At 38.0% G+C, this 23,924-nt stretch overlaps 1 protein-coding gene across 9 annotated transcripts in view; it reads left to right on the top strand.

Annotated features, from left to right (window-relative positions):
- ARMC8 (armadillo repeat containing 8) overlaps positions 1–23,924 on the top strand; it is a 68,307-nt gene that overhangs the window by 33,646 nt on the left and 10,737 nt on the right. For 5 of the 9 annotated variants that reach the window (XR_009725590.1, XM_061354487.1, XM_061354486.1 and 2 more), the window contains 13 exons: positions 1,306–1,448; positions 1,549–1,646; positions 6,036–6,128; positions 9,886–9,945; positions 11,130–11,210; positions 13,801–13,876; positions 13,967–14,057; positions 17,531–17,591; positions 19,630–19,830; positions 20,622–20,717; positions 22,198–22,280; positions 22,572–22,653; positions 23,474–23,560. Coding sequence is in view for 8 of the 9 variants with exons in the window: in XM_061354487.1 (XP_061210471.1) it covers positions 1,306–1,448; positions 1,549–1,646; positions 6,036–6,128; positions 9,886–9,945; positions 11,130–11,210; positions 13,801–13,876; positions 13,967–14,057; positions 17,531–17,591; positions 19,630–19,830; positions 20,622–20,717; positions 22,198–22,280; positions 22,572–22,653; positions 23,474–23,560 (1,252 nt within the window). In the remaining variant the exon portion in view is untranslated. The remainder of the gene's footprint in view (positions 1–1,305; positions 1,449–1,548; positions 1,647–6,035; positions 6,129–9,885; positions 9,946–11,129; positions 11,211–13,800; positions 13,877–13,966; positions 14,058–17,530; positions 17,592–19,629; positions 19,831–20,621; positions 20,718–22,197; positions 22,281–22,571; positions 22,654–23,473; positions 23,561–23,924) is intronic. The other 4 variants (XM_061354485.1, XM_061354491.1, XM_061354489.1 and 1 more) reach the window with 4 other exon arrangements.

Below are 23,924 nucleotides of genomic sequence, written 5' to 3'. Positions count from 1 at the left end.
ACTTGGAGTGTGTGTTAAAGATACTCTTTTGTGTTACTGTCTGTGTTACTGTTGCTATTCCCTTGGTTGGCCTTTTCCATTCCCATGTAAATAAACAGCATTTTGGTTTTGCGTTTCTGGTTACTTTTTCCCTTGCCTTTAATTGAGGAAGTCAGCTTTTGGGGTATTTTGTTCAGGGATCTGTCAACCTCAGTAACTACTACTCTCCCTTTCAGCAGTGACTCCTTTTTGCTCCTAGAGAAGTGTTTAGTATGTTGCCTGGCTTTACGGGAGACCTTTTGAAACTAGATAGGGTAGTGTGTTACTAAACTGAGAATATTTCTGCCTTAGCTCAGTGAATCTAGAAAAGTGACTGTGTATGTAGCGTATACAGAGAGAATTGTATCTCTGTGTCCACTTAAGTCATCTTACCTCTTTCAGTTTTGCTCAGACTTGTATGTAATGTGGGTGCCCTTAGTTAAACACTTTTTATCTTCAGCTTGTAAACCGTGTGAATCTTTAAGTGATTATCTTCTCTGCTGATGTGAAGTAGGAAGCTGGTCACTCTCTATATGACTCAGATTTAGACTAAAAGTGATTGAGGACCTCTGCTGTGATTCAGGTGCTATGTGTGTAATCTGCAGTATGTTCAAAGGGCTTCTAGCTGTCTTGATGCTGTATGAAGAATCCAGATTGGTTGAGGCCCAAAGTATGAGTTTGGCAAGATGTGTTTTAAGCTTGAAGTGATCCTGTTTAGCTACAATTCAGCTGCCTTCCTGCATATAAAATTTTACTGTGCTTTCTTTATGTTCTGTATGATCATTCCTCAGTGTTCAAATTTTGGATTACTCTCAGACCCCATGCTTGTTCTTAATGGTGGCATTTAATTTGAACCTTGACCCAGAAGAAGTCACTCCCAAAGATCATCATCTAAGCAATAACGTCCCTAGGTGTTAGGGGAGATTCATGAGGTTCCCTTTCTCGTTGACGTCAAACTGCAGACTTGTTTCCTTTAATTGAAATTTGCGGTCTTCCTGGTATCCTGTAAAACCTCATCCCGGATATCAGTACTGTGACACTGCATTTTTTAGGGGACAAGAAACCCCGAACCACCAGTGTGGTATCTCTGTACCATAACAGCAAGTAAAAACTGTGTAGGAGCACACAGTGTAAAAAGGGTCTCGTGACTAAGGTGTTCATTTTGCTCTTTAGTTCAGCCTTCATCTTCTTTACATAGCAGGATTCAGATTATTTTTTTTTTTTTTTTAGTGTATGTAGAAGTTCTCTTTAATCTGAATTTATCTTCATAAATAATTCTATTTCCAGGTTGCTGTATTTACTTCAGCAAGAAACCTCCAGCACAGAACTGAGAACAGAATGTGCCGTGGTCCTTGGAAGCCTCGCTATGGGTACAGAGAATAATGTCAAATCCCTACTAGACTGCCATATTATCCCAGCCTTATTGCAAGGTAGTTTCCCCTTAATCAATCTATGTTAGTGAATGTTCCTAAAGTACTCAAATAAACAAAGATAATGAAGCTGAATAGTAGTTTTTGTTTGTATTTGTAGGTTTGCTGTCGCCAGATCTGAAGTTTATTGAAGCTTGCTTGCGATGTCTTCGTACTATTTTCATTAGCCCTGTAACTCCAGAAGATCTGTTATATACAGTAAGTTGCAAGATGGTTGTCCTTTAAAAACCTGTAAATTTGGGAGTGAAAGATCTTGCTGTCTGCAGTAGTAATGAAGACTTATGTGACCAACAGTGTTAGTATTTCTCATCTACGTTTAAGGCCTCTGGCTTGCCAGCATTTGTAGCAGTATTTGATATGAGATGGTCAGCAAGGTAGCACACCAAAATTTTCAGGCTTGGATGCAATCTTAAGGAGTAAAAACTGTTTCTAAATGATATTTACAGATACCATTATCACAGTTATGTTGGCAAAAGTTAGTTTCTGAAATTTAAAATATTACTTGACGCTGTCTTCCCACTGCAGCTGTGAGCGTGCTTGCTTAGTTTGAGCACTTGATGTGGAAAAGATTCACCTTCAACACTTCTGTGCTTTTCATTAATGTTTGTGTGATTTACATTTAACTGACAGGAATGTGCTCATATGAGCAGCTGAACTCATAATCTTAAATTCAGCTTGGAGTCTGTGATCAATAGGGCTGTTGGTGCTGACCTTGTTAAGGTGACTGGGCAAAGCCAGTGAAGGTAGGGCTGTCTTTTAGCAGCTTAGACACAAAAGGCCTTGCTGAAACTCACTATCTCTTAATTGGAAAGAGGGGAAAAAGGATTTGCACTTTTCCCTTTTCTTTTGTCCCAGTGTAAGGGATGAGGCAAGCTCTGGCATGTGACCTGTACTGTACCAGCAATCTCTGTTAGGAAAAGGATAGCGGTGCACTGGTCTGCTGACTGGGTGCCAGTTAATAGGTTCAGTTTCTGAGGGTAATTCGAAGCCCATAATGGTAACCACTCTAGTCCCGCCACTCAAAGGAATGACTCTTGCTTGCTGAGGAAGACTTATTGCTTGTAGTGAAGCTGGCCTCTGATTTTGTACTTTCTCTGTGGTTCAGGTGTCTTTGTCGTTACTAGAGACTATTTCTATGTGTTAATAGTCTTCAACAGATTTTCCTCACGATTTTGTCTAGTTGTTACATAGTACTGTAATGATGGCTTTGTTCTCTATTTCTTTTCTAATGATTTCTTACATTTTCATTGCAGAAATAGGTATGTAAACTTGTTTTCTGTGAACTCAGTTTTACCATACACCTATTCTGAATTTCATCTGCTAGGTAGTCCATCTCATGATATCCTTCTGCAGCTCTTCAGAACTTTCCCTTGTATTTAGTATGTGTAGGTAATCAGCCAGCTTTGTCCTCTGCTGTTTGTTGCCTTTTTCCAATTGTTTTTTTGATTATTCAGCAAGGAAGCCATCTGCAGATTGAATGTATGACCGCTGAAGGCACCTCTTACGAGTGATGCGAGAGTTTCCTCTTTGTTTCTCAGTTCCTTCCTTTGAGTCCACTTTATGCTCCAAGATTCCCCCAGGTTGGGCCCTAACAGCTTATAATTACAGGGGCATCTGCTTCCTGCACTCAAGCGTCCAGAGTCAGGGCTTAAGATGATTGTCTCCATTAACAATCCATATCTCTTCTTGGGAATCAGTGCTTAATGAAACTGTTAATTCCTCCCTATTTGGAGGTGAGATGTGATATCTGGAAGGGAGAGGAAGTGGAAGAACATGTACAGAAATGTGGAAGAACCACTATTATCATATAAATTACCACTAACATTGTGGGAACTATATGCCTAAGATAATGGATTTTCTGTTTCACCCCTTGTATTTCTCTGCTGCATAGCAGTGACATCAGAATTCTGCTACTCTGTTCGTTATTCAGGCAAACATGATGTCCCTTAATCATAGCTACAGGAAAGGACCATCTGGTGAGGGTGCCGTGTTTTCTTTCAAGTGTAATACCCATTTTCCAATCTCCCCTTCCAGTTGGACAGCTGAATGTTAAGTATTTTATGGCCATGCTTAAAATTTCTGTGCATTAGCTTCTTTTTTGCTTCTCTTGTGGAAACACCCAAACCCGTGCTTTGAACAGTAATGAACGAGAATCCCTTGAAAAGAAGGGGTGCTTTTCCTGTTTCTTGGAAGGCATAGCTGCAGCCTCCACTGCTGCAAACTGTGTTCCACAAGGCAGCATTTGAGAAAGAAGTAATTGCTGGCCTAATTAACAATTTAGGGCAGACATTCTACTTTCCCAAAATTGAGAAGAACTTAAACCAACATTTTCATCCTTGTAGTTGCACCTTTTTAAATAAGCCATATGATGTAACCAATGACTTCCCTGCAGATGTCAGGTCCTGCATCTTGCATTTTGAAGCTCCTTTTTGTAAGTTTTACTGCCTCTGAATTGTGAGGTGTCTCTTTTTCTCCTGCCTTCCTGACTTCTTTGTTTTGTGTAAGATGCACTTCACCACTGATAAGCTTCTTAGCATATATATGTGTGTGTGCTATACATACGTATATACATACTGTATATATGTATATATATACATACATATATATGCACATACATATTGAACAGTACTGTGGCTTAATTATCTTCAGCTGCCAGAGATTTACTGTTTTAATGGGTTCAATGTGTTAAATCACTGAGGAATCCTGGGTACATTGTCAGCTTGTTTTGATGTAACTCAAAGGAGACACTTTGAAGTCTTAGGACCTGCTGTGACTGTACCATGTCTTTCTTGACAACAAGGTTGGCCTCTTAGCTGCTTCTGTTTGCTTTTTCATGGAAATTTGCTGTTTTGCTTGGCATATGCCCTAAACACAGTACTCACTTAGTTTACACACCACTGCAGGCTTACTTCTGTCAGAGGGAGTCAAGACTCACCACATTATGGTTATGACCATCAGTGCTATTACAACATGGTTTTAGATTTAATGTTCAGTATTGCCCTGCAACTAAACCAATTCCCTGCAGGCATGTGGGTTCTGAAGTTGCAAAGAAACCAGAGAAATAGATGCGTTTTTATATATGCCATGTATAAAGGTAGAAGATAAGATGGCGCTGTTAACCAAACAATAAGAATACTGCTTAGAATAGTTTGTCCCTTGCTTTTCCTGTGCACATAAGCGTGCTTGTGGACATGGAAGAACCCCAGGACATCTCTCTATAAGATGTTGAAATGGCAAATGAGGCTTTTGCATATCGATCCTTTCCAGTTACTGAGAAACAAGCAGTAGAAAGAACTTGTTTTTGTTCTCAGTGTGTTTTTTGGCTCTGTTGGTCTATTGTTTTCTGTGGAGAATAAGAAGGCCTGGTTGCTGGCAGCAAAGCTTTCTAAAATAAGTTGGTAATTTATATATATAAATACGTAAAAATACTGCAAAGCTTAGCCTGACCTCAAAATGTATACAAAAAAAAGACAGACTTATACACCTTCATTTTGCTAATATAAAAATGTGTGGTTAAGAATTTCCCAAGTAATTGGGAAATAAAACTTGTCATAAACAGCTGTATAGCTGTGAAGCTGTAGTCATGAAAACAGGCTGGTGCTACTTTCATTACTGTAAAAGCAGCTGGAGAGCATGAAGATTTTTCTCTAATTTTAATCCACCTCTCCCTAGTCAGAGGGTTGCAATTCATCATTCTGCAGGTAAAACAATGACTGTGATTTGCTTGTGTAGGGCAAGTATAGCACACATCCTTTGTAAAGGAAGACTCATACAGTCGTTCAACTCTTGCATTCAACACCCTCTCTCTCATAGGAGTAATTTAGTTAACCATTATTCCAAACCAAAATGACTAGTATTTCTTTTCACACCATTCCAGTTGCTGCCATTTTGCCAGGATGTACTGGTAAAAGTATCTTAAAAGCTTTAAAATTTCATGATATACTACACAGCTTAAGTAACTGGATGTGTTTTCAGAAGGGAACTTTAGTATAATGATTTTCTTTAGCTGATATATTTGGAATTAGTGTCACACATGCTAATAGCACTTTTGTGTATGTTTGACTTAAAGTCAGTCAGTGAATCGTGATTCAGTTAGAAAGTGAGTGCCACAGAAACAATGGTGGACTGTACATGGTTCAGTCTGGTACCTTGTTCCTCTCCCTGCTTTCTTCTACTTGGACATGAAACAAAGAGGTAAGTAAATCACACTTGTGTTGAGAAAATGCTAACACAACTCCTGAAGTAATTGCTTTCAGTAACCATATCTGCAGTCAGTATGTTTTTGGGCTTTTCCCTTATTCTTTAATTGCTGTCTTATGAAGTAAATAATCCGGAGACAAATCCCAGAAGTTTTATATTTAACTTGCATTGACCTGTTATGTTTTCCATGAGGACTTAGTTCAGAACTGTCACTCATGCCTTGAAGTCTCTCCTGCACTATTTCAATGGTCTTGTCCTGTGCCCTTGCAAATGGAAGGGAAAAAAATTGAATGCAGAATCAAGAGTACTCTTTTTAAGTAGCAAACTGTGAAGAAACTATGTTGAAATACAGTGTTAATACTATATTCTTTTCTCACTTGTTTCCAGGATGCTACAGTTATCTCCCACCTCATGGCGCTGCTCAGTAGGTCTCGATATACACAAGAATACATATGTCAGATCTTCTCACATTGCTGCAAAGTAAGAAAGAGAATACTTGTTCTTTATGTAACTTGTGTTTTTGCATATAAGCATATAAGAAGCTGTGAAAGATGATACTGCCTTTTGTGGCAGGAACTTTAGGACAGTAATGACTTAACTGTTACTGTTCTGGATTTGTTGACAGATTCATTGGGGTTCACACAGTAAAATGAAATACGTGAATAAGCGTTCTATTTCGTGTGTGTGTGTTTATACCTTTGGCTTCTAAATAAAGTCAGCGGTGCAGGCAGGTCTCAGTCCTCACTGTTGTCAGTACAAATTTTGGAAGGCTGTAGGTTGAGAGGAAGTAAAATGCTCTTCTCAGTTGAGCTCTACCAGGTTTTTCCAGATACATGTGCATTACAGCTATGTAGTGCTGCTTCCACTAAAGCAGATTGCTCCAAGCCCCGTCCAGCCTGGCCTTTAACACCGCCACGGATGGGGCAGCCACAGCTTCTCTGGGCAACCTGTGCCAGCGCCTCAGCACCCTCACAGGGAAGAACTTCTGCCCAATGTCTCATCTCAGTCTCCCCTCTGTCAGGTTAAAGCCATTCCCCATTGTCCTGTCCCTACAGCCCCTTGTCAAAAGCCCCTCTCCAGATTTCTTGTAACCCCTTTAGGCACTGAAGCTCTCTAAGGTTACCCTGGAGCCCTCTCTTCTCCAGGCTGAACCAGCCGAGCTCTTTCAGCCTGTCTCCAGAGCAGAGCTGCTCCAGCCCTCTCAACATCTCTGTGGCCTCCTTTGACCTCGCTCCAACAGCACCACATTCCTCTTGGGTTTTTGCCCCCAGAGCTGGATGCAGGACTGTGTGTGTGTGTGTCTCCCCAGAGCACAGCAGAGGGGGAGAATCCCGTCCCTCAACCTGCTGGTCATACTGCTGGGGATGCAGCCCAGAACATGGGTGGTTTCTGGACTCAGGTGCACACTGATGACTCATGGGGAGCTTCTTGTCAACCAACATGCCCTCAGGGCTGCTCCATCCAGTATCTGCGCAACCTGTGTTTTCCTTGGTATTTTCCCAGCCCAGGTGCAGGACCTTGCACTTGGCCTTGTTGAACTTCGTGATGTTCGTGCAGTCCCACATCTCTAGCCTGTCCGGGTCCCTCTGGGTGGCATCCCTTCCGTCCAGCATGTCAGTCACACTACACAGCTTGGTCTCATCAGCATACTTGCTGAGGGTGCATCAATGTTACTGTCCGTGTCACTGACAAAGATGTTAAATGGTGCTGGTCCCAATACGGACCCCTGAGGAACACCACTCATCACTGGTCTCTACTCAGACACCAAGCCATTGACTGCAACTCTGCGTGCAGCCATCCAGCCAAAAAGAAATCGGTATTTTAAGAAGAAAAATACAGTTGAGGCATCTTTCTTTTAAGCCCTTGAAAGTATCCTTAGTAGCTGGAACAGGTGAAAAATTGGGCCATGCTGGCTTACAAGAAAAATAACACAGGACTGATTATTGGGTGGTATAGAAGTCAGTTCATACAATCAGGAGTTAGCTCTGTAGCAGTGTAAACCCTGTTGGCTGTGTGAGGACTGCTGAGTAACTCCACATAATTAATCCAACATGAAAACTGTTATTGTCATCTTTTTCCAAATGAGTTACTTCCTCATAGCAGTCACTTAACAGGAGTAGGGTGAAGATCTTACGAACTCACTGTACTCACTGAGGTTTTTAATGCCTCCTCCACCCCTCAGATATCTCTTGAGCAAGTTTTACAGTGAATGTTTTGAATAATCAAGTTTTTGGAAAGAGATGATTGTGTGAACAGATAGGAACATGAAAAGACTATTAGAAAATAGTTGCATTTACAGAATAAACATGTGCTGCTTAACAAAAATATTTGAGGTTGAGTAACCAGATTATCGCAAATGTTAAATTGGTCAAGAATTTATTTCTTTCTTGCCCAGGCAAACACAGCTGTTGAGCAAAAATCTGAAATGCTCGTTTTCTTTGTTGTTTAGCTCTTGGGTTTCAGGTCTGATTATCAAAGTCAATTATTGTATTTTCATAGAATCAAGTAGGTTGGAAAAGACTTCTTAAGATTATAAAGTCCAACCATTACCATGCATTAGATGCAAAATGCATCTAATACAGTGAAGCAGAATTTGCAGGGAATTTTGTGATTTATATGGATAGGCAATGTACATTCTTATAATTTGAAGAAGAAAACTGAAATACTGGAAGTGTTACTATTTAGTACATTTTTGAAGAAGACTTCAACTTCCCCCCAAAAGGGCATGAGTGAAAGAACTTTTCTAACTTTTTCCAGAAGTTACTATAATCTTTATCATTAGGTAAGGCTTAGCATATATTATTAAGAGGTATTAATGTTTTTATTTTTTTTCCTTGTCTTAGTACATTTATTCATTAAACTAATAGTGATCTATCATAGCTCCTACCCTCCTTTTTCCTGCATACTGTTCTCTGCTTAGAACTCATGCATCCATTTTTTGTTCTTCCTTGCCAGAATCTTGTTTGATTGGGCTTCTTGGGTTTCTTTCTTTCTTGCCTGCTCAAATATCCCTAGAAAAGCTCAGATCTGTTCTCTTGAGCTAGGCAATCCTTAACTCAGGTTCCTAGCGTATTGCTGCTGTTTTCTGGTTTTAGTGCTTATTTTATAGCTTCTCACTGCACTTTAATTAACTAATGAAAAACATTGTCCTTGGAGAAGAGTCATCCTAAGCAAGGGAAAGTGTTGATTTACAGGGGGAGCAGATGATGTTCTTAACTTACAGAGCCAGGATTCTATCAACATATAAGCAAATTAAAAAAAAAAAGGTTGATGTACACAGTAAGCTAAAATGCAAGTCAGAATTTACGTTTTAAGTTTCTCTCTATTGCACTTAATTTGTTTTCAGAGAAAGCGATACGGGTAGGTAAGCTTTAGTATTCTTACAGTTAAATTAAAAACATAAGGTACATTTGGAAACATGTTGTTGTTTGAATAATTGGAAAGATAGTTCTGGAGCTTATATTTGAATGTGGTGACGTCTCTGTGTAAGTAGTGATTTCACCACCAGTTGAAAATTAAAATCTTGTGTCTGGGAAAGATCCAGGGTACAGCCTGTAATCAAGGCATATCAAGATGTAATCAAATATCTGAGAATGTTTTCTTATGTGATCTTAGGCCTGGTGCTGGATCCCTGAACCAAGGTACATTAAAATGTCATTATGGAATTAATTGTTACATTGTTCTGTTCTGCTGTTTTCTTGAAAACTGACATTTTTACGGTGGAAAATCGTGCAAGAAGTGTGATTTCTGGTCCCAAAATATTATGGCATTCAATCATATTTGGAGTTAAAAGATCACTGTAATAGGACTGGCTCCTGGAACTCTGTCGGCATATGCAAAAAGATATAAAAGTTGAAGGTCTTGCTATTAAACTGGTACTTAAGCTGCTTAGAAATGATACATCATATTCTCAAGTTTTCACATTTAAATTTGAAGCTGTCCCTATTTGTGGGTTCGTGATTAACCTGGTTGTGAATTAAAAGAAGCAGGATTGGTGTGTGCAAACACAGTGTGTACAGATTAGGTATTTTCTTCTTCATCTAGCTATACGCAAATGAGCATACGCATAGGTGTCAACTCTGAAATGCATTTGACCTGTTTGCACAGAATTTACCATTTGCATCTCATTGAAAAATAACTAATACTTGTAAATTACGAAAACTGTGTAGGTCAATATGATTTCTTTTACTTTCATTTCATTATTTTTTTTTCACATATTTTAATATCTGTTCTTCAGCTTCAACACTGGCATAGCTGCGGCTTTAAATCATTGCCTCAGCCACTTCTGTGTGCCAATGTAAGTTGTTTTCCTACTTCAACCATGCTGTTTTAATTGCATTTTTTGATGGAAAGCTCTTGGTGGCAGTAGCAGCTGAAGCATCTCTTAAAGCACCAGATATGTTACATCTAAATTTTACGCTTTTTTTCCTTAGAGGTAAGGGATGTTCTAAAAATGTTCTTTTGACTGTAAGAGGAATCTGATTTCAGCCATTTTTCAAATGTGAAAGTAAAGCACCACTCATGCTTACTAGGATGTTTAGATGTGCCCATAAACTCAGCTGGGTTTGAACAAATGAGCGAGTGAAGATACTTTCTTCACTTGCAGATTAGTCAAGAAAATGCATCAAGGTATGATTAATGCTGTCACATTCCAAAAGCTGGATTTAAATTGCGCGTAGCTCTTACTTAATGCAAAGATGACAAGAGTCGTGAAGCTACTTCTGAAGAGATTTTGGAAGTCACAGATCAGATTCACAAGAGACTGTTGAGGGTTAGAGGTCCTACTGAGACTTCATGTTGTTTTTTCCAACCTCATCAAGCTTTGTCATACTACAGAAGTTCTGCGACATTTCTACTGCAAAATCCAGTATCTGTTTAACTCCAGATGCTTTTTAAATCTTGGAAAAATATTGATGTATCAGCCATTGCTAGCTTAGATCTTGAAGACAATAAATGGATGGTGGCTGGCTAGGTTTATGGCTAAAGATGTTTGAAACTCAAGTAATCTGTAGGAGGAATGTGAATCTCTTCTCAAAGCACTACCACATTCAGGAAGCAGTTTCAGAATTAAAAATTAAGTTGTTGAAAAAACTTAATACTACCAGTGAAGATGTTAGTAAGTGAGGGTAATTGCTACAACTTTCAGAGAAAATCGGGAGCTTTCAGTTGTTTCCAATAGAAAGAATAGAAACATAAATATTCTGTTTTTCTGAAATTTTCTATAACTCTTAAGTTTTTTCAGTTGTGACAACTAATTTCATCGCTTATTGAAAAGAGTGGAAATGATTACTGGAAAAGGACAAATGCTACAAAAATAAAGAGTTGTACACCTTTATTTAAAAAATAGTTGGTATGCCAGCTGATTACAATGTAAATGTTAATGTATCTACCTTTAATACTTAACAATAAGTTGTAGATAGTGAAAGCCTCTTACATGTTTGTTTAAAAAAAGCAAATCATGTTGTATGTTTTCCTTTGAAGGGTCCAGATCACCAGACAATCTTATTTAACCATGGAGCTGTTCAGAATATCGCACATCTATTAGTCTCCACCTCCTACAAAGTAAGACATTAAAATTATTCCATGTTTTATATATATTTATGAAAGAATCCAAATAAGGATTATAAAAATTATGTCTGTGCATATGAACTCTAAACAGGTATAATATGTATTATTAGGATAAAAGTTGGTTTTATTTACATGGATTTCTAGCAAAACAAGACTGATTGTTTTGGAGTGTTCTGTGAAGTTAAAACACAATTAATTAAAACAGAGCTGTCATTGATCCAAAGGAAAACAGTCACTTGGCAATCCAATAAATATGGTCTGATTTGCTGAACAGTAGTTGAGAAAAAGAAATTCAGACAAAGAGAAGCAAATATGAGCTGCCCTAAACAGAAGTCATACCTGTGAAAACATGCACATGTAATGTGTGGAGGCCACCAGCTACCTATGTTTTGTGCTTGCGGAATTTCCTAAGTCTCAACTCCATTCTCCTTTGCATTTTGCAAGTCCATCCTGGACTATTTGAAAGTACCACCTCTAGAGAAAGGCATCATACTCTAGCTGTAACTTGGAGGATCAACTAGATCTTTGAAGTCTAAGGCCAGATTTTCAGATTCTGAGCACAGCCTTAGTAGTCTGCTGTAGATGACTTAATAAAATGTTTGAGTGCATAAAATGCTTTCTGAGGCTCTTCTGTGTAGTTTGGGGTTTTTAGGGCTAGCAGATGTCTGCTATACAGACAATTTTAAATCTGAAGCCAATCCTATGATGTCTCAGGAGTTGAACCTTCATGGACTTCCTTATGAATCTATCAGTTATTCCCCCCCTGAATGTCTCAGTTCTGAAAATAAGAAACATTTGAACCTACCCAAATTTATCTTGAGGTTTTTTTACTAAAATCTCTCATACAGTATACCTGGTATGTTATTGTGCCATTTTTATTTTGTTGAAAGTAGGCTGATGGCTGGTTAATTGAGTCTGGAGGAGATAATTGTGCTTGTTTATTTTGATCTCCTGCCTAATGCAGAACATTCCTGGTAAAGTATCTTTCAGCAGGAAAAACAGCCTTTAAATGAGAACTTAAGGGAGGTTTGGTGCTCTGTTCCAGGGGCTTGTTAATCTCCTGTGTGGTGCTTTTTGTTTGGTTTGGGGTTTTGCTTTATTTTTTTTAATCCAGTAGGAAGTGTGTGTTCAATATTTTGTTAGAGAAACTGATAAATTTCTATCTTCTCTCTCTGTGTACTAAAGAGTTTTCACCATGATCAGGCAATATTTTGCTCTTTCTCTTATTAGCTAATGTTTTTTTATCCTGTAGCTTAAGGTGAATTTTCCAAGCTATGTTTGGATTGCAACCTATTCTAACAGCTTTTTGGCTTTGAATCTTCTCTATGTTTTTCAAAGAGCTGCTTGAAAATAAAGAAATTGGAGCAAGGTGAAGTTTTCAAGTTGTTTTTTCACCAACAAGATACACATAGCATTGCATTAAAGTACATATTTTTAGTCCTACCTTACTGGAGAGATACGTATTCTTTATTTCCTCCTTTGCTAGTTTGGCGAGGCCTTTAAATTCCCAGTGCGCATACTGAACTGCTCTTCATACACTTTCATACTTGGGGGATTAACAGCTTCCTTGTAGTTTTAGCTGCATTCTTAGTGTTCTGCAGTAATTAAATATTCTCAGACTTCTCATATAACTGATACATTTTTGCAGAATACAAACCATCTCATTCTCATTCTTTTCTATCCAGTTTCTTAATATTCAGTCAAACAAGAATTTAACAGGAAGCTCAGCATGTACTTCTAATTGACTATTTTGCAATACTTACAGTAAAGCAAAGCAAGGTATCTCAGATGAGTTAGGCTATAGGACCACATCAGTAAACAGCAGAAACTCTCAAAATGGGATTTCAATCCCCACTAGAAGAGTTTAGCTAGGTCTGCCAAGAGGTTTGGCTGCTTTTTTTTCAATAAACTCTTTTCCTTTGGTTCTGAGATTGTCCCATAGCCAGCTGATTGTATAAGTATCTTTCCCATGTGTTGCATCATTACAAACGTGCATCTTACCACTGGTGAGATGTCTAACACGAAGGGACTATCGCTTTTACAGCAGCATTACAGATAGCATTTTCAAGACCACATTTACATATTTTCCCAAATGCTTGCCTTCTCTTTCTTATGTAACTACAAACTAATTGCCTTTAAGTAGACATTACTAGCAAAGAAAGTAGTCACTGTAGTAATTTTAATGTATTTAATAGAGCAGTATTTTATAAAACAAGTAACTTCCAGCTAGACTTTATTGTTCTCATTAGAACCTTTACCACCCCACCCCTCCCTGACTTTCACCTGGCAGGAATACGGCTCTCGTGCAGTTGGTCTGATTTTTTTTCAGTGCTTTTTCAATACACAATCTGCTTCCTGCTGCTTTGAAGCATAGGCTGTATTCATTAGAATGTCTGAAAAGTAAATGGAAGTGTTGTCAAACAAAGCTTTTGTTCTGAAGCCAGGTAGCCTCCTATCTGTTCCTCCTCATTTAAGAACTCACTACTACTGAGAAGAGATTTTACTGCAGCTGTGATTAGATATTATAAAATTAATTTTAAATTAGCATTTACATTTATACTTCATATATTATGTTTTTACACAGGTTCGAATGCAAGCGTTGAAATGCTTCTCAGTTCTAGCCTTTGAAAACCCACAGGTATCAATGACACTTGTAAATGGTAAGTATAATGCTGCTGTTGCTTATTTGACATTCGTTTTATTAACTGGCTGAATTAGAATGACTTGGAGTTCTCTTTCCTTGCTTTCAGTGTCGGTTGATGGAGAATTGTTACCGCAAATTTTTGTGAAGATGTTACAAAGGGACAAGCCTATTGAAATGCAGCTCACATCAGCCAAATGGTAATTTTCATCAGGAATTAGAATGAAATAGTATGCAGTTTCATACTTTTTAACTGTTCCTTTTTTGCTTGTTGCATAATAATGTGATCTGAAATCGTAGGAATAATTATTCTTTTGCGTCAACTTAATCCTTGAATAAGTGGTTCTGATCTAATGATCTTTATAGCATAACTTTCACTTTGCTGTATATAAACAGGAAAAAAGGTTGCTGAGCTTCAGTTTTATCAGGATTGTTTATCCAGACATACGGATTTTCTTAAGCTGAACTGCAGTTTTCACAAGTAAATTGGATTTTGCTTTAAATAGGCTATGGTCAATGCAATGTATATACTCCATGTAAATAGTCCTTACATAATGTACATACTCTTTACAAAGTATAATACTGAAATATTGCCATGTAGTGTGATTTAAAGTCCTTGTTGCAACACTGTTCAGAGGACTCACTCAGGTAACTGGGGCTGTGGTTTATTGAGAAGTGTCCGCACTAAGATGATGATAGAGCAGAGGTAGGCATTACTGCCAAATGTTTTAATTAAAATAGATTATTCTTTAAGCCTCTTGTGCTCATACAGCAGCATTAATGTTATCAATTAATTTTACAGTTCAAATCAAACTTTCCCTTCTGGTGTGGGCACATGTCTGTGTCCATGATGACTTTCTACCCTGTGACAAAATGTGATCAAGTTCTGTAGCAGCAACTCTAGGGTTATACTCACTTCATAAGCTGGGAGTTGACTCTCTTTAAGACCCTTTTCCTTGTGTTGATAATAATGGAATAAATTCTTTCAGGCAGTTGAAAAGATAAAACTACCCATTGCTATAAACTACTAAAATTAAACATAACTCAAGAGTTTGGACACTGATGATATATTGTTTGATTATTGTTTTAGCTTTTGACCTGGATCAGCGAGTTGTTTGGTTCAGTTCACCACACAATTTCATTGGCACTTGTCTCAGTGTAAGATCTCAAGATTCTGTGTAGGGTATGTAGGGTGACCTGTTTCATAATGTTTCAAGGTTATGATGACTTAACCCATTCATGGAAGAAGCTGTAGAGATGTGTATGTGGGGAGGGTTTAGGTAATCCTGCTCAATGTGAGATGTCCATCTGGGGGCCTCCTGTGCTCCCTTCTAACCACAATTAGTCTATGCAAGCTGGTTTTGCTAGGTGGGTCTTAGTGAAGAAGGCAAGTTAAATTAACTGTGTTGTAGCAGTCTCAGTTCTGATTGATGTTTCTTTGAGAATTCAAAGAATACGTAGAGAATTATTAGATTATTTCTTAAGTCATGAAGGCAGGTTGGGGTTAAACAAATTGTTCTGGCTCTGGACTGTCTCCTTGTTCTGGGAGGAATGCTCCTAGGTCTGTTGGTTGTTTTTACTGAGTGTGGGATGAATGCTTTCAGGTCTATTGGTGTTCTTTACTGATCTGCTTCAAATTGGAAGAAGTTAGGTAGATAGTCCCATCTTTTGCTGTTGCTTTTCAGTACTTTGGCTCGAGTGGGCCTTTGGAAGCATGGAAGAAATGATGTGGTGAAAAGCAGATTGCAAGGAAATGGAAGACAAGCTAGAATCTTGAGTTTCAGATTGGGTTTCTGATTAGTCCATGGGCAGTCATCCTTCTTAGAAGAGCACTCAAGACCTGTTTCACAACAGTCCTGGGGTCTTGCAAAGGCCTACTGGCTTTTCTTCTATAAGCCCATTCCCTGCTTGATTCCCTGCAAGTCAGTCTCTCTCTTTTCTTTTTTTTCCAATAGGAGTAGTAGGTGAAATTGTCATAGGTCCTCTTTTCTCTGCTTTTAAATTAGACTTAACTACTGCTTGGTGTTTTATGTATTTGTGTATAAAAACATACAAGGCTATCTTACTAAGTTTTGATTTTCAACAATTGAAGTAGACCTGGAAGACTAAAATCAAGTTCATACCTCTTGATTGAAATGGAGTAAATGTCCTTCACTTGAGCAGCAGTGTTGACACAGAGGGAAGAACAGGAAGCCTCTTGGGAGGGTGATTTGCAGCTACGAGTGCAGCAGTAACCTTTTCTAGTAAAATTACTGGAATTGCTTCCAGCTAAGCCAAGCATATTTTACCTGAAGTGAAAATACTTTAAATTATTTCAAGTTTGAAATAGAGCTACTTTGTCTGGAAAATAGGGTTTGGCTGTACTAAAGGGTAACTGCAAGACAAGTGCTTTTCTCCTGATTGTTCAGGTGTGAAAATGAGTAGTTTCTGCTGTCAGCTACAGGGCTTGCATAGTAAAAGTTTATAAAATTATCTCTGTGCTAACAGTCAAGCCTTTTATCTTCTGAGAAATAATATATAAAAGGACTTTTGATTATGGGACGTTAGCTGTGTCTGTCAACTGATAGTTGTTTGGAAAAGGATCAGTGATGATACCTTCTAAGAGGTGAAAGAACTTTCTTTAGGCACTTGGAAGGAGCTCAGGAATGCAGTGAAACACAATAGTTACAGTATGTTAGCTTATTACTGTTCCTTAGCTGAGCAATTATAATGGACTCTATGTACACTTTTAACCTGCCCAGTTGAGAGTTGAAACATGTTAGTTTTAAGTCACCTTTACTGAAATTCAGTTATTTTTTTAACCTCAACTGTGGTGATAAAAGCCAGGTACAATGATTTAGTTCAAAAGCTTTAGTTCAAAAGCTGACTTCCTGCAGTGAATGCAGAGTAGTTACCGTCTAGCTTCATTCCACATCCTTGTAGCAGACCAGGTAGAAACTATAAGCCACTTAAATGTAAACCACTTTTAGTGGTGAGTGAACTACTTTGCATTTCTGGTAGCTTCTAGCAGGTGTGCAGGTAAAATAACAGAGCAACTTACTTGTTAGTCTGATGTTGTGTGTCAGCACTGTAGTTTGAGACCTTGGAGTTGTCATGTCCACTAAGTTGTTTAACAAAGAGCAAATGGTTTAGTTCAGAGGCAAGAGACTTAATTGGGCTCATCATTAGCAAGGAAGTGCTTATTCCTGTAGAGCTTAAGGCATGCCTATGGACAAGCATCACAACAATAGCACATCTCCTAAGGTAATGAAAAGCTTGAAGGGCTTCTGACTAAGCTGACAGTCTACCAGCCCTGTATAGATTCTTTCCCAATTGTTTAAGTGTGCCTACATGTCTGTATATTGCTCCTTTATTTTAAGGTATGTTGTTAATTTGGGGGAGGGGGGTCTGTTGGTAAACAGGATCTGAATCTGTTGAGTTTGATGGTTAGACCTTTTTTGAACTAGTGTGTAGTGTATGTATTGATAGGTGCTCCAGCACAATGTCCTGTACTAGAAATCTGCTTAAAAATACACCTGTAGTAGTTTGTGTGCTCAAGTCTAGTAAGCACAAATGTGTTTAAATCAATGGTAGAGCAAAGGGAAGTATATGTTATTAGTACAGTTGGTTGTTCTGCAATATCTTAAGTGCATAAAAACAATGGTAGCTGAATGTATGTTTTGCTGTGTTACAGCCTTACTTCCATGTGCAGAGCTGGAGCAATACGAACAGATGATTCTTGCATTGTTCTTAAGGTGAGCTGGTTAAACAGTTTTCTGTTTAAAATGTTTTTTCTCATGTAGGGCTATCCTGGTTTCATGTTTGATATAAGAAGTAGCACAAAATCTGTTACACCAAAGGCTTCAAAGCACCAAGCTCTCATGTTTGTTTGTTTGGAATTCTTTATTTAAAAGATTATTTCCCTAGTTTCCCTCTATGTTTTTAAGCATTAAGTGACCTGGCTTTTTTAAGAAGCTTTTAATAAAAGAACATACTAAAAGGTCAGTAACCAGGAATAAATATTGCAGAGTTTGACACACATCCATCTGAGATTTGTAATCATTTCAATATCCATGGAAGGAAACATGGAAACAACATTACTGCCTTGGTCTCTGTATATGAACAAGGCACTGGTTTGTCTCCCAGTAGCTTGTTTTATATGGCTATAGTCAAAATACTTGCACAATCTGGAGTCTGTCATGAGCAGATGATTTCTCAGCTTTCACAATGCTTGACCTGGGAAGGAATTGGGAATTTGTTATCTTTGTGTTTTAGATGTGGAATTCCACCTTTTTTTCTTACTCAACCTAAATATCAATTTTGAGAGCTTATGTTCAACTTTCATTAATTTATTTATGCTAGCTTCAGGTTTTTAATATATCTTATGCCAGCCTGGTAATAGAAACTGATGATATTTAAATCATAACAGTGTAGTTCTGAATTTACTGATTAGAAAGTATAGTAATAATTAAACACCTGAAGGCTTTTAAGGTAAACTTTGAACAAACTTGCAGAGGTCTTAGAAATCTCACTTTTGGAATGAGGTGATTTCCCAGGGCTGCTTTAATTTACCAACCCTCAGCAGCTGTTTTCTCTTTTAAAGAGTTCTGGAAGACTTCCTAAGGAAGCAGAAGGTCTTTAGGTGTGTCTGTGCTGTTAGAACAAGTTTTCAACTGCTCAGGCTGGAAGTCTTATCTTGTGTCTCAAGTGGCAGATATGCAGGGAGAATGTGTTTTGGCTCATTTAATTAGGTACAAGATTCACAACCTAAATGGTAATCCTTGTGGTAGCATCTTTTTTTTTTTTTTTACTAAATGTAGGCAAGTCCTGTAACTCTGCTTCCTTACCTGTGGAGTGGAGATGAGATACTAGTCTATTTAATTATTTGAACACTCAATGGATAGATGTTATTTCAGGTCCCCAAAAATATAACTCTGAGAAACATTTTCTACTAGTGTCATTCTGTTGAAATTGGTGGAGTTACACAAGCAAAAACCTTGATGTTGCTCTTCATCCATGTTCATACTTTTATTTGGTGAGACTTAAGTGAACAGAGTCCCAGCCACTGAAGAACTGGTCTTTCCAGAGTGTTTTTTATTGAGCTTCAGGTAAAGAACAAATTGATTTGGTTTACTGTATAAAATAGAGAAGGGATGACAAAAATGCTGCCATGTGAGTGTAACCACCTTAGGGGGAATGTCAGAATAAGGCAGAATGGACCTGGATTCCTTGCGGACTTCATTTCTGCTTGACCAAATGTGCTAGTTAGGAGTAGTCCTCCCTTCCCTACTACTAGGAGCCAGTGTGGGTCAAGGAAGCCCTGAGATTACTTTTGACTGCATTGTCCTTAGTCAATCCTAGGTTGTAGAAGGGCAGGAGTGGTCAAGTACTTCTTGAGTACAGCTTAGGTACTTTTGGTTCTTGTGTGTAGTAAGAATAAACCTGTGCAAATATGAACTTCTGAGAGGATTTTCCACTCCATCCCCCTCCAGCTTTTGTGAAACTTTGACCATGGTCACTTCTAAACATTGTATAATTTTGATTGCATGATAAGTTGGTTGTAAGTAGCCTCCTGTAAACTTCGTGATGCCTGAACAATTGCTCAGTGTGTCTTTAAAACCTCTAAAATCTTTTTGTTTGAAAGCAGAAATCTAAACAACATTGTAGAGAATTGCTCTAGGATAGCTTTTTTTTTTCTTTTTTGTGTGTGTGTGTGAGCTTCTTTATGAATGTAGCTACACTAAGCAATGGTGGTTGGTGTTTTTGTTTGTGTTTTGGTTTTTAACTTTTCAGACTCTGCCGTGTTTGGTTCGAATGTGTAGTAAGGAAAGACTTCTGGAGGAGCGAGTAGAAGGAGCAGAAACACTGGCCTATTTGATTGAAACAGATGTGGAGCTCCAGAGAATTGCCAGCATTACTGACCACCTCATTGTCATGCTTGCTGACTACTTCAAGTATCCCAGCTCAGTGAGTGCAATCACTGATATCAAGAGGGTATGTTCCCTTACCCAGTTCTGAAGCTTTGAAAAATGTGCAAAACCAATAATAAATGGGCTCAGGATACTTTTTTTTATTCTATTTAAAACTTATTCAGAGTTCCTCAACAGAAAAGTGACCAGAAGTCCAGAAGGACTTGATTCTTGATGCATATAACCTTCCAGAAACCTAATAGAAAGTTTGTACTCTGCTGTGTTATCTTTGCAGCAGAAGTCAGAAGTTAACATCCACCTTAATATAGATGTCATGTGACTAGACAACTGGCTTTGGTTGCTTTTGGCTGCTTTTGGAGTGGTTTGGATTGGAAGAGACCTTAAAGTTCATTCCCTTGCCATAGGCAGGGACATCTTCCACTAGACCAGGTTGCTCTGTCCAGCCTGGCCTTGAACACAGCTCTCTTGATAAAAATTCCCTTAATTCTCTCCTTTTTTTTTTTTCCCTTTTATTTTTTTTTTAAGTCTGCCTTCTTTCTGTTAGGTAAAAAAAGAATATGTTTTGCCTGAATATGGTCTGAAGAGTCATAATTTTACAGAACTGTTTTGGCCTCAAATTGTTTAAGTTGACTTATCTATAACTCAGCAGAGAAATCAACTATATTCTTCAGTTACTGTGTTCAGTTGGTAAATGTGGACATCAGCTAATGGAGCATTGATTCATTTGTGTTTCTGGGTGCCCTTGGTGTGGTAGACAAAAGCCCAGTAGCTAAGCATTAACTTACAAAAAGATAAGAGCATCACACCTGTAATTTTTTAGTGTCTAAATTAGGTATCTGTGCTTTATTTAAACAGCTTGACCATGATTTGAAGCATGCCCATGAACTGCGCCAAGCTGCTTTCAAGCTCTATGCTTCCCTGGGAGCAAATGATGAAGATATCAGAAAAAAGGTGAGCCTCTGGAATAATGTTAGCAGTTGGGCAAAGATGTAGCTGAAAGAATCTGCACCCTTTCCAGCCCTTTGTTTTTTTTTTTTATCACTGTGATGGAAATAGGTTGAAATGAGAAGGATTTCTTTCTCTGACATTAATATAAATGTCCAGACTGCACTTTCTTTGTATGGTATTTGAAGAAACATTAATGTCTTGTCATCACAAAATACAAAAGTAAAGGTTATTTATGTAAGCATCTTCACAGGGATGAACTAGATTCTTACAATAACTCGTTTTTCAACATGTTATGGCCCTTGCTACTCATAAATATTGTGGCATATGAGTAATTTCTAAAACATGTGGTCTGAGGGACAGAATATACCCCTGTTGTCATATATCCTATTATAAAAGAAATGTTGGGGGTTTAGTTTGTTTGTGGGGTTGGTTTTGTTTTGGTTTGTTTTTAGGTAACCCCTGGAAAGGCCTAATTATATTGGTAAACAAATTCAGAAATTGTTCCATGATTCTGAAGCAACCAAGGGGGCTTGCAGTGTCATAACAAAGCAGTTGGTGTGAAGGAAAGGAAACTGTATTCAAACATCACAGTAAAGAGATGGGATTATCTGAGCACTTACAGTTAAAAATTTATTTGGAAAGTGGTTGGAAATTAAACAATGAATAATTAAAAGCAAAATTTATTTTAGAATTAAGCATGGCGTTGCTATATTAAACATGGCAAGGGCAGGCAAATTTCCTGAGTTTACTTGCTAGTTGAGGGGGAAAAACGGAAGAAAGATCTGGACATAAAGGAGGCAGGAAAACAGTGTTGAAAAGATAACTCACAGGAAGATTCATCACTGGGGAGCCATTCAGGACCTCCAGAATTCAAACCCATAAACTTCTGTTTTGTTGCAGGATTAACTTCTTTACTTAATAGTAAGGATCCTTTATTTTACAGTCAAGGCTTTGTTTTTTTACCAAGTGGTAGGGGTGACTACATGACCAAGTTGACTGATTATAGAAAAGCCATCTTTCATCTTGGTACAAGTTCCATTTTATCCTAGTCCTGAGTGCTTGTGCTGGCCATGTCTAAATGTGGCAGATGAACTACCATGTATTTCTTCCAGCTAGCTTTATAACATATCTCTACTCTGTAGTTTGTATATATTGTGTGCAGTCACATGTGCTCTCTCTTTTGCTTTAATATGACTTTAAGGGTAATTCATATATGCGTGTGTACATATATAAAAGACCCTCTTGTTCCTTGATGATTAATAAAACAATTTTAAAGCAGTAGTGGGGCATAGAATGTAAATTATTTTTCTAAATTTTGTGCAGAGATACACTGCTTTCCACCTAATCTGGGAAGAGGATGTGGCTTGCTGGTTTTAGCTAGTTTTTATATGCAGTATTTCAAATGTTGCAGACAAAAAAACCCAACAAACCATAAGTATTCATATTACTTTGTTCATACATCATTCATTCCTTTTTGTTCCAGATCATTGAGACTGAAAATATGATGGATCGTATTGTTAATGGCTTGTCTGAATCTAGTATCAAGGTGCGATTAGCTGCAGTCAGGTAGGAGGCTTTTCTGATTCATACAGATACTTGTCTTGCCAAAAGCCAGTGCTGCACTTGTTAGTTAGAAGTTCTGTTAAATTTTTAAAAGCTAATTTGAAGTTAGTTCTATTGTTGGCATATTCACTGGGGGAGGGAGGGAGTTATCCTGGACTAGTAGAATTGGGTTTTTTTGCTATTTACAGTCTACTGCTCCCAAATTCTAAGCTGAATCTTTGTGTAGAAGCAATGTTACAGTATAGTATATGTGAGCATGTATGTTTCACAATGACAGTTTATTTTCCTGTACAGATGTTTGCACAGTTTGTCCCGTTCAGTACAGCAGCTCAGGACAAGTTTTCAGGATCATGCTGTATGGAAACCTTTAATGAAGGTAAGTAAAGAAAAGTCAAGTCTCAAATACTGTGTGTTCCATTGCATTAAAGGATGATATGGTGTCTGTTCTATTTGCATGCCTTTCTGTAGAATCATAATAGAAATTACTCAGAAATCAAAATCCCATGATCTCCTAATTAGGAGTAGTAAATTAACAAAAGCCAAGCAGTAGTAAAGAGGACTGTGGAGAAGCAGTTTTATCTCAAATTGCCTATTTCCTCACTGAGCTTTTTCAGAACATTCAAAAGAGATGCTCCTTTTAAGAGTGGCATGTATGGGTCCTGCTGGAGATCTGGGCACAGATAAGAGAGTGTAACTTGTTTCAGGCTACTTGCTTTTCTGAAAAGATAGTCAGGAGGAAGTTTACCCTGTTGTGCTTTGCACAAGGTACAGAAGTGTTGAGGAGAATCCTCCTGGAGTTTCATCTGCTTTTCTGTAAACCATGGCAGAGGTGCACTACAGGACACAGCCTGCTCTCTGCTGAGAGATTGGCTGCAGAGCTAAATTACAACTACCAGCACATACATGCTTTGCAGAGTGGGGATCTGCTGCTACTGATTTCTTTTTGAATTTGGCCTGAAAGCTCTCAAATCTGGCTTCTATGAAATAACTTTGCATTTCTCCAGCTTGTCATATAACGTGTATCATCACACTGAGTTGAATGAGCACCGTCTGGATCTGCACTACTAGCATCAAAGTGTCTCCTAAAGTATGGAATATCAGAATGCAGCATGATTACTAGTATTCCGTTTGAAAACTATTCCTTCTTTATCCTACCAGTTAACAGAAATTCCTCACTCTCTCCCGTGTAACTGCAGGTTTTACAGAATGCTCCAAATGAAATTCTCATAGTAGCATCTTCTACTCTATGCAATCTTCTTCTGGAATTCTCTCCAAGCAAGGAGGTCAGTATTTATCCAGAAACAAGAAGGTAGTAATAGACAAAAGTTATCTTTTATGCTTATAGAACCATTGTATAATGTACTTTAATTGGTTGTCACTGCTTGTGAAGCGTTACAGAGCTGTAAGGTTAGGCAGAGTGTACCACTGATAGCTTGTGAATAAAACTCTGTTTAAAGTGTTGTGACAGTTAAACATGATTGAATACTTAAATGTAGTCTCAAACAAGTAGACATGAAATTGTGGAGGTTTTTACTTGTAAAACAGTATTATCTAAAAAAACTCAGAAGCAGGAAGACAACAAACTGATCATTGGCAGTATGATCCATTCATTGTCTTAGAGAATTACTGCTGTAATCTTGAAAATGC

This window comes from Neopsephotus bourkii, unplaced genomic scaffold (genome assembly GCF_033783945.1).
Source record: "Neopsephotus bourkii isolate Nb327-2 ecotype Australia unplaced genomic scaffold, CSIRO-AGI_Nbou_v1 NB_739, whole genome shotgun sequence".
Taxonomy (NCBI): Eukaryota; Metazoa; Chordata; class Aves; order Psittaciformes; family Psittacidae; genus Neopsephotus; species Neopsephotus bourkii.
This window is presented reverse-complemented; position numbering and strand designations above follow the sequence as displayed.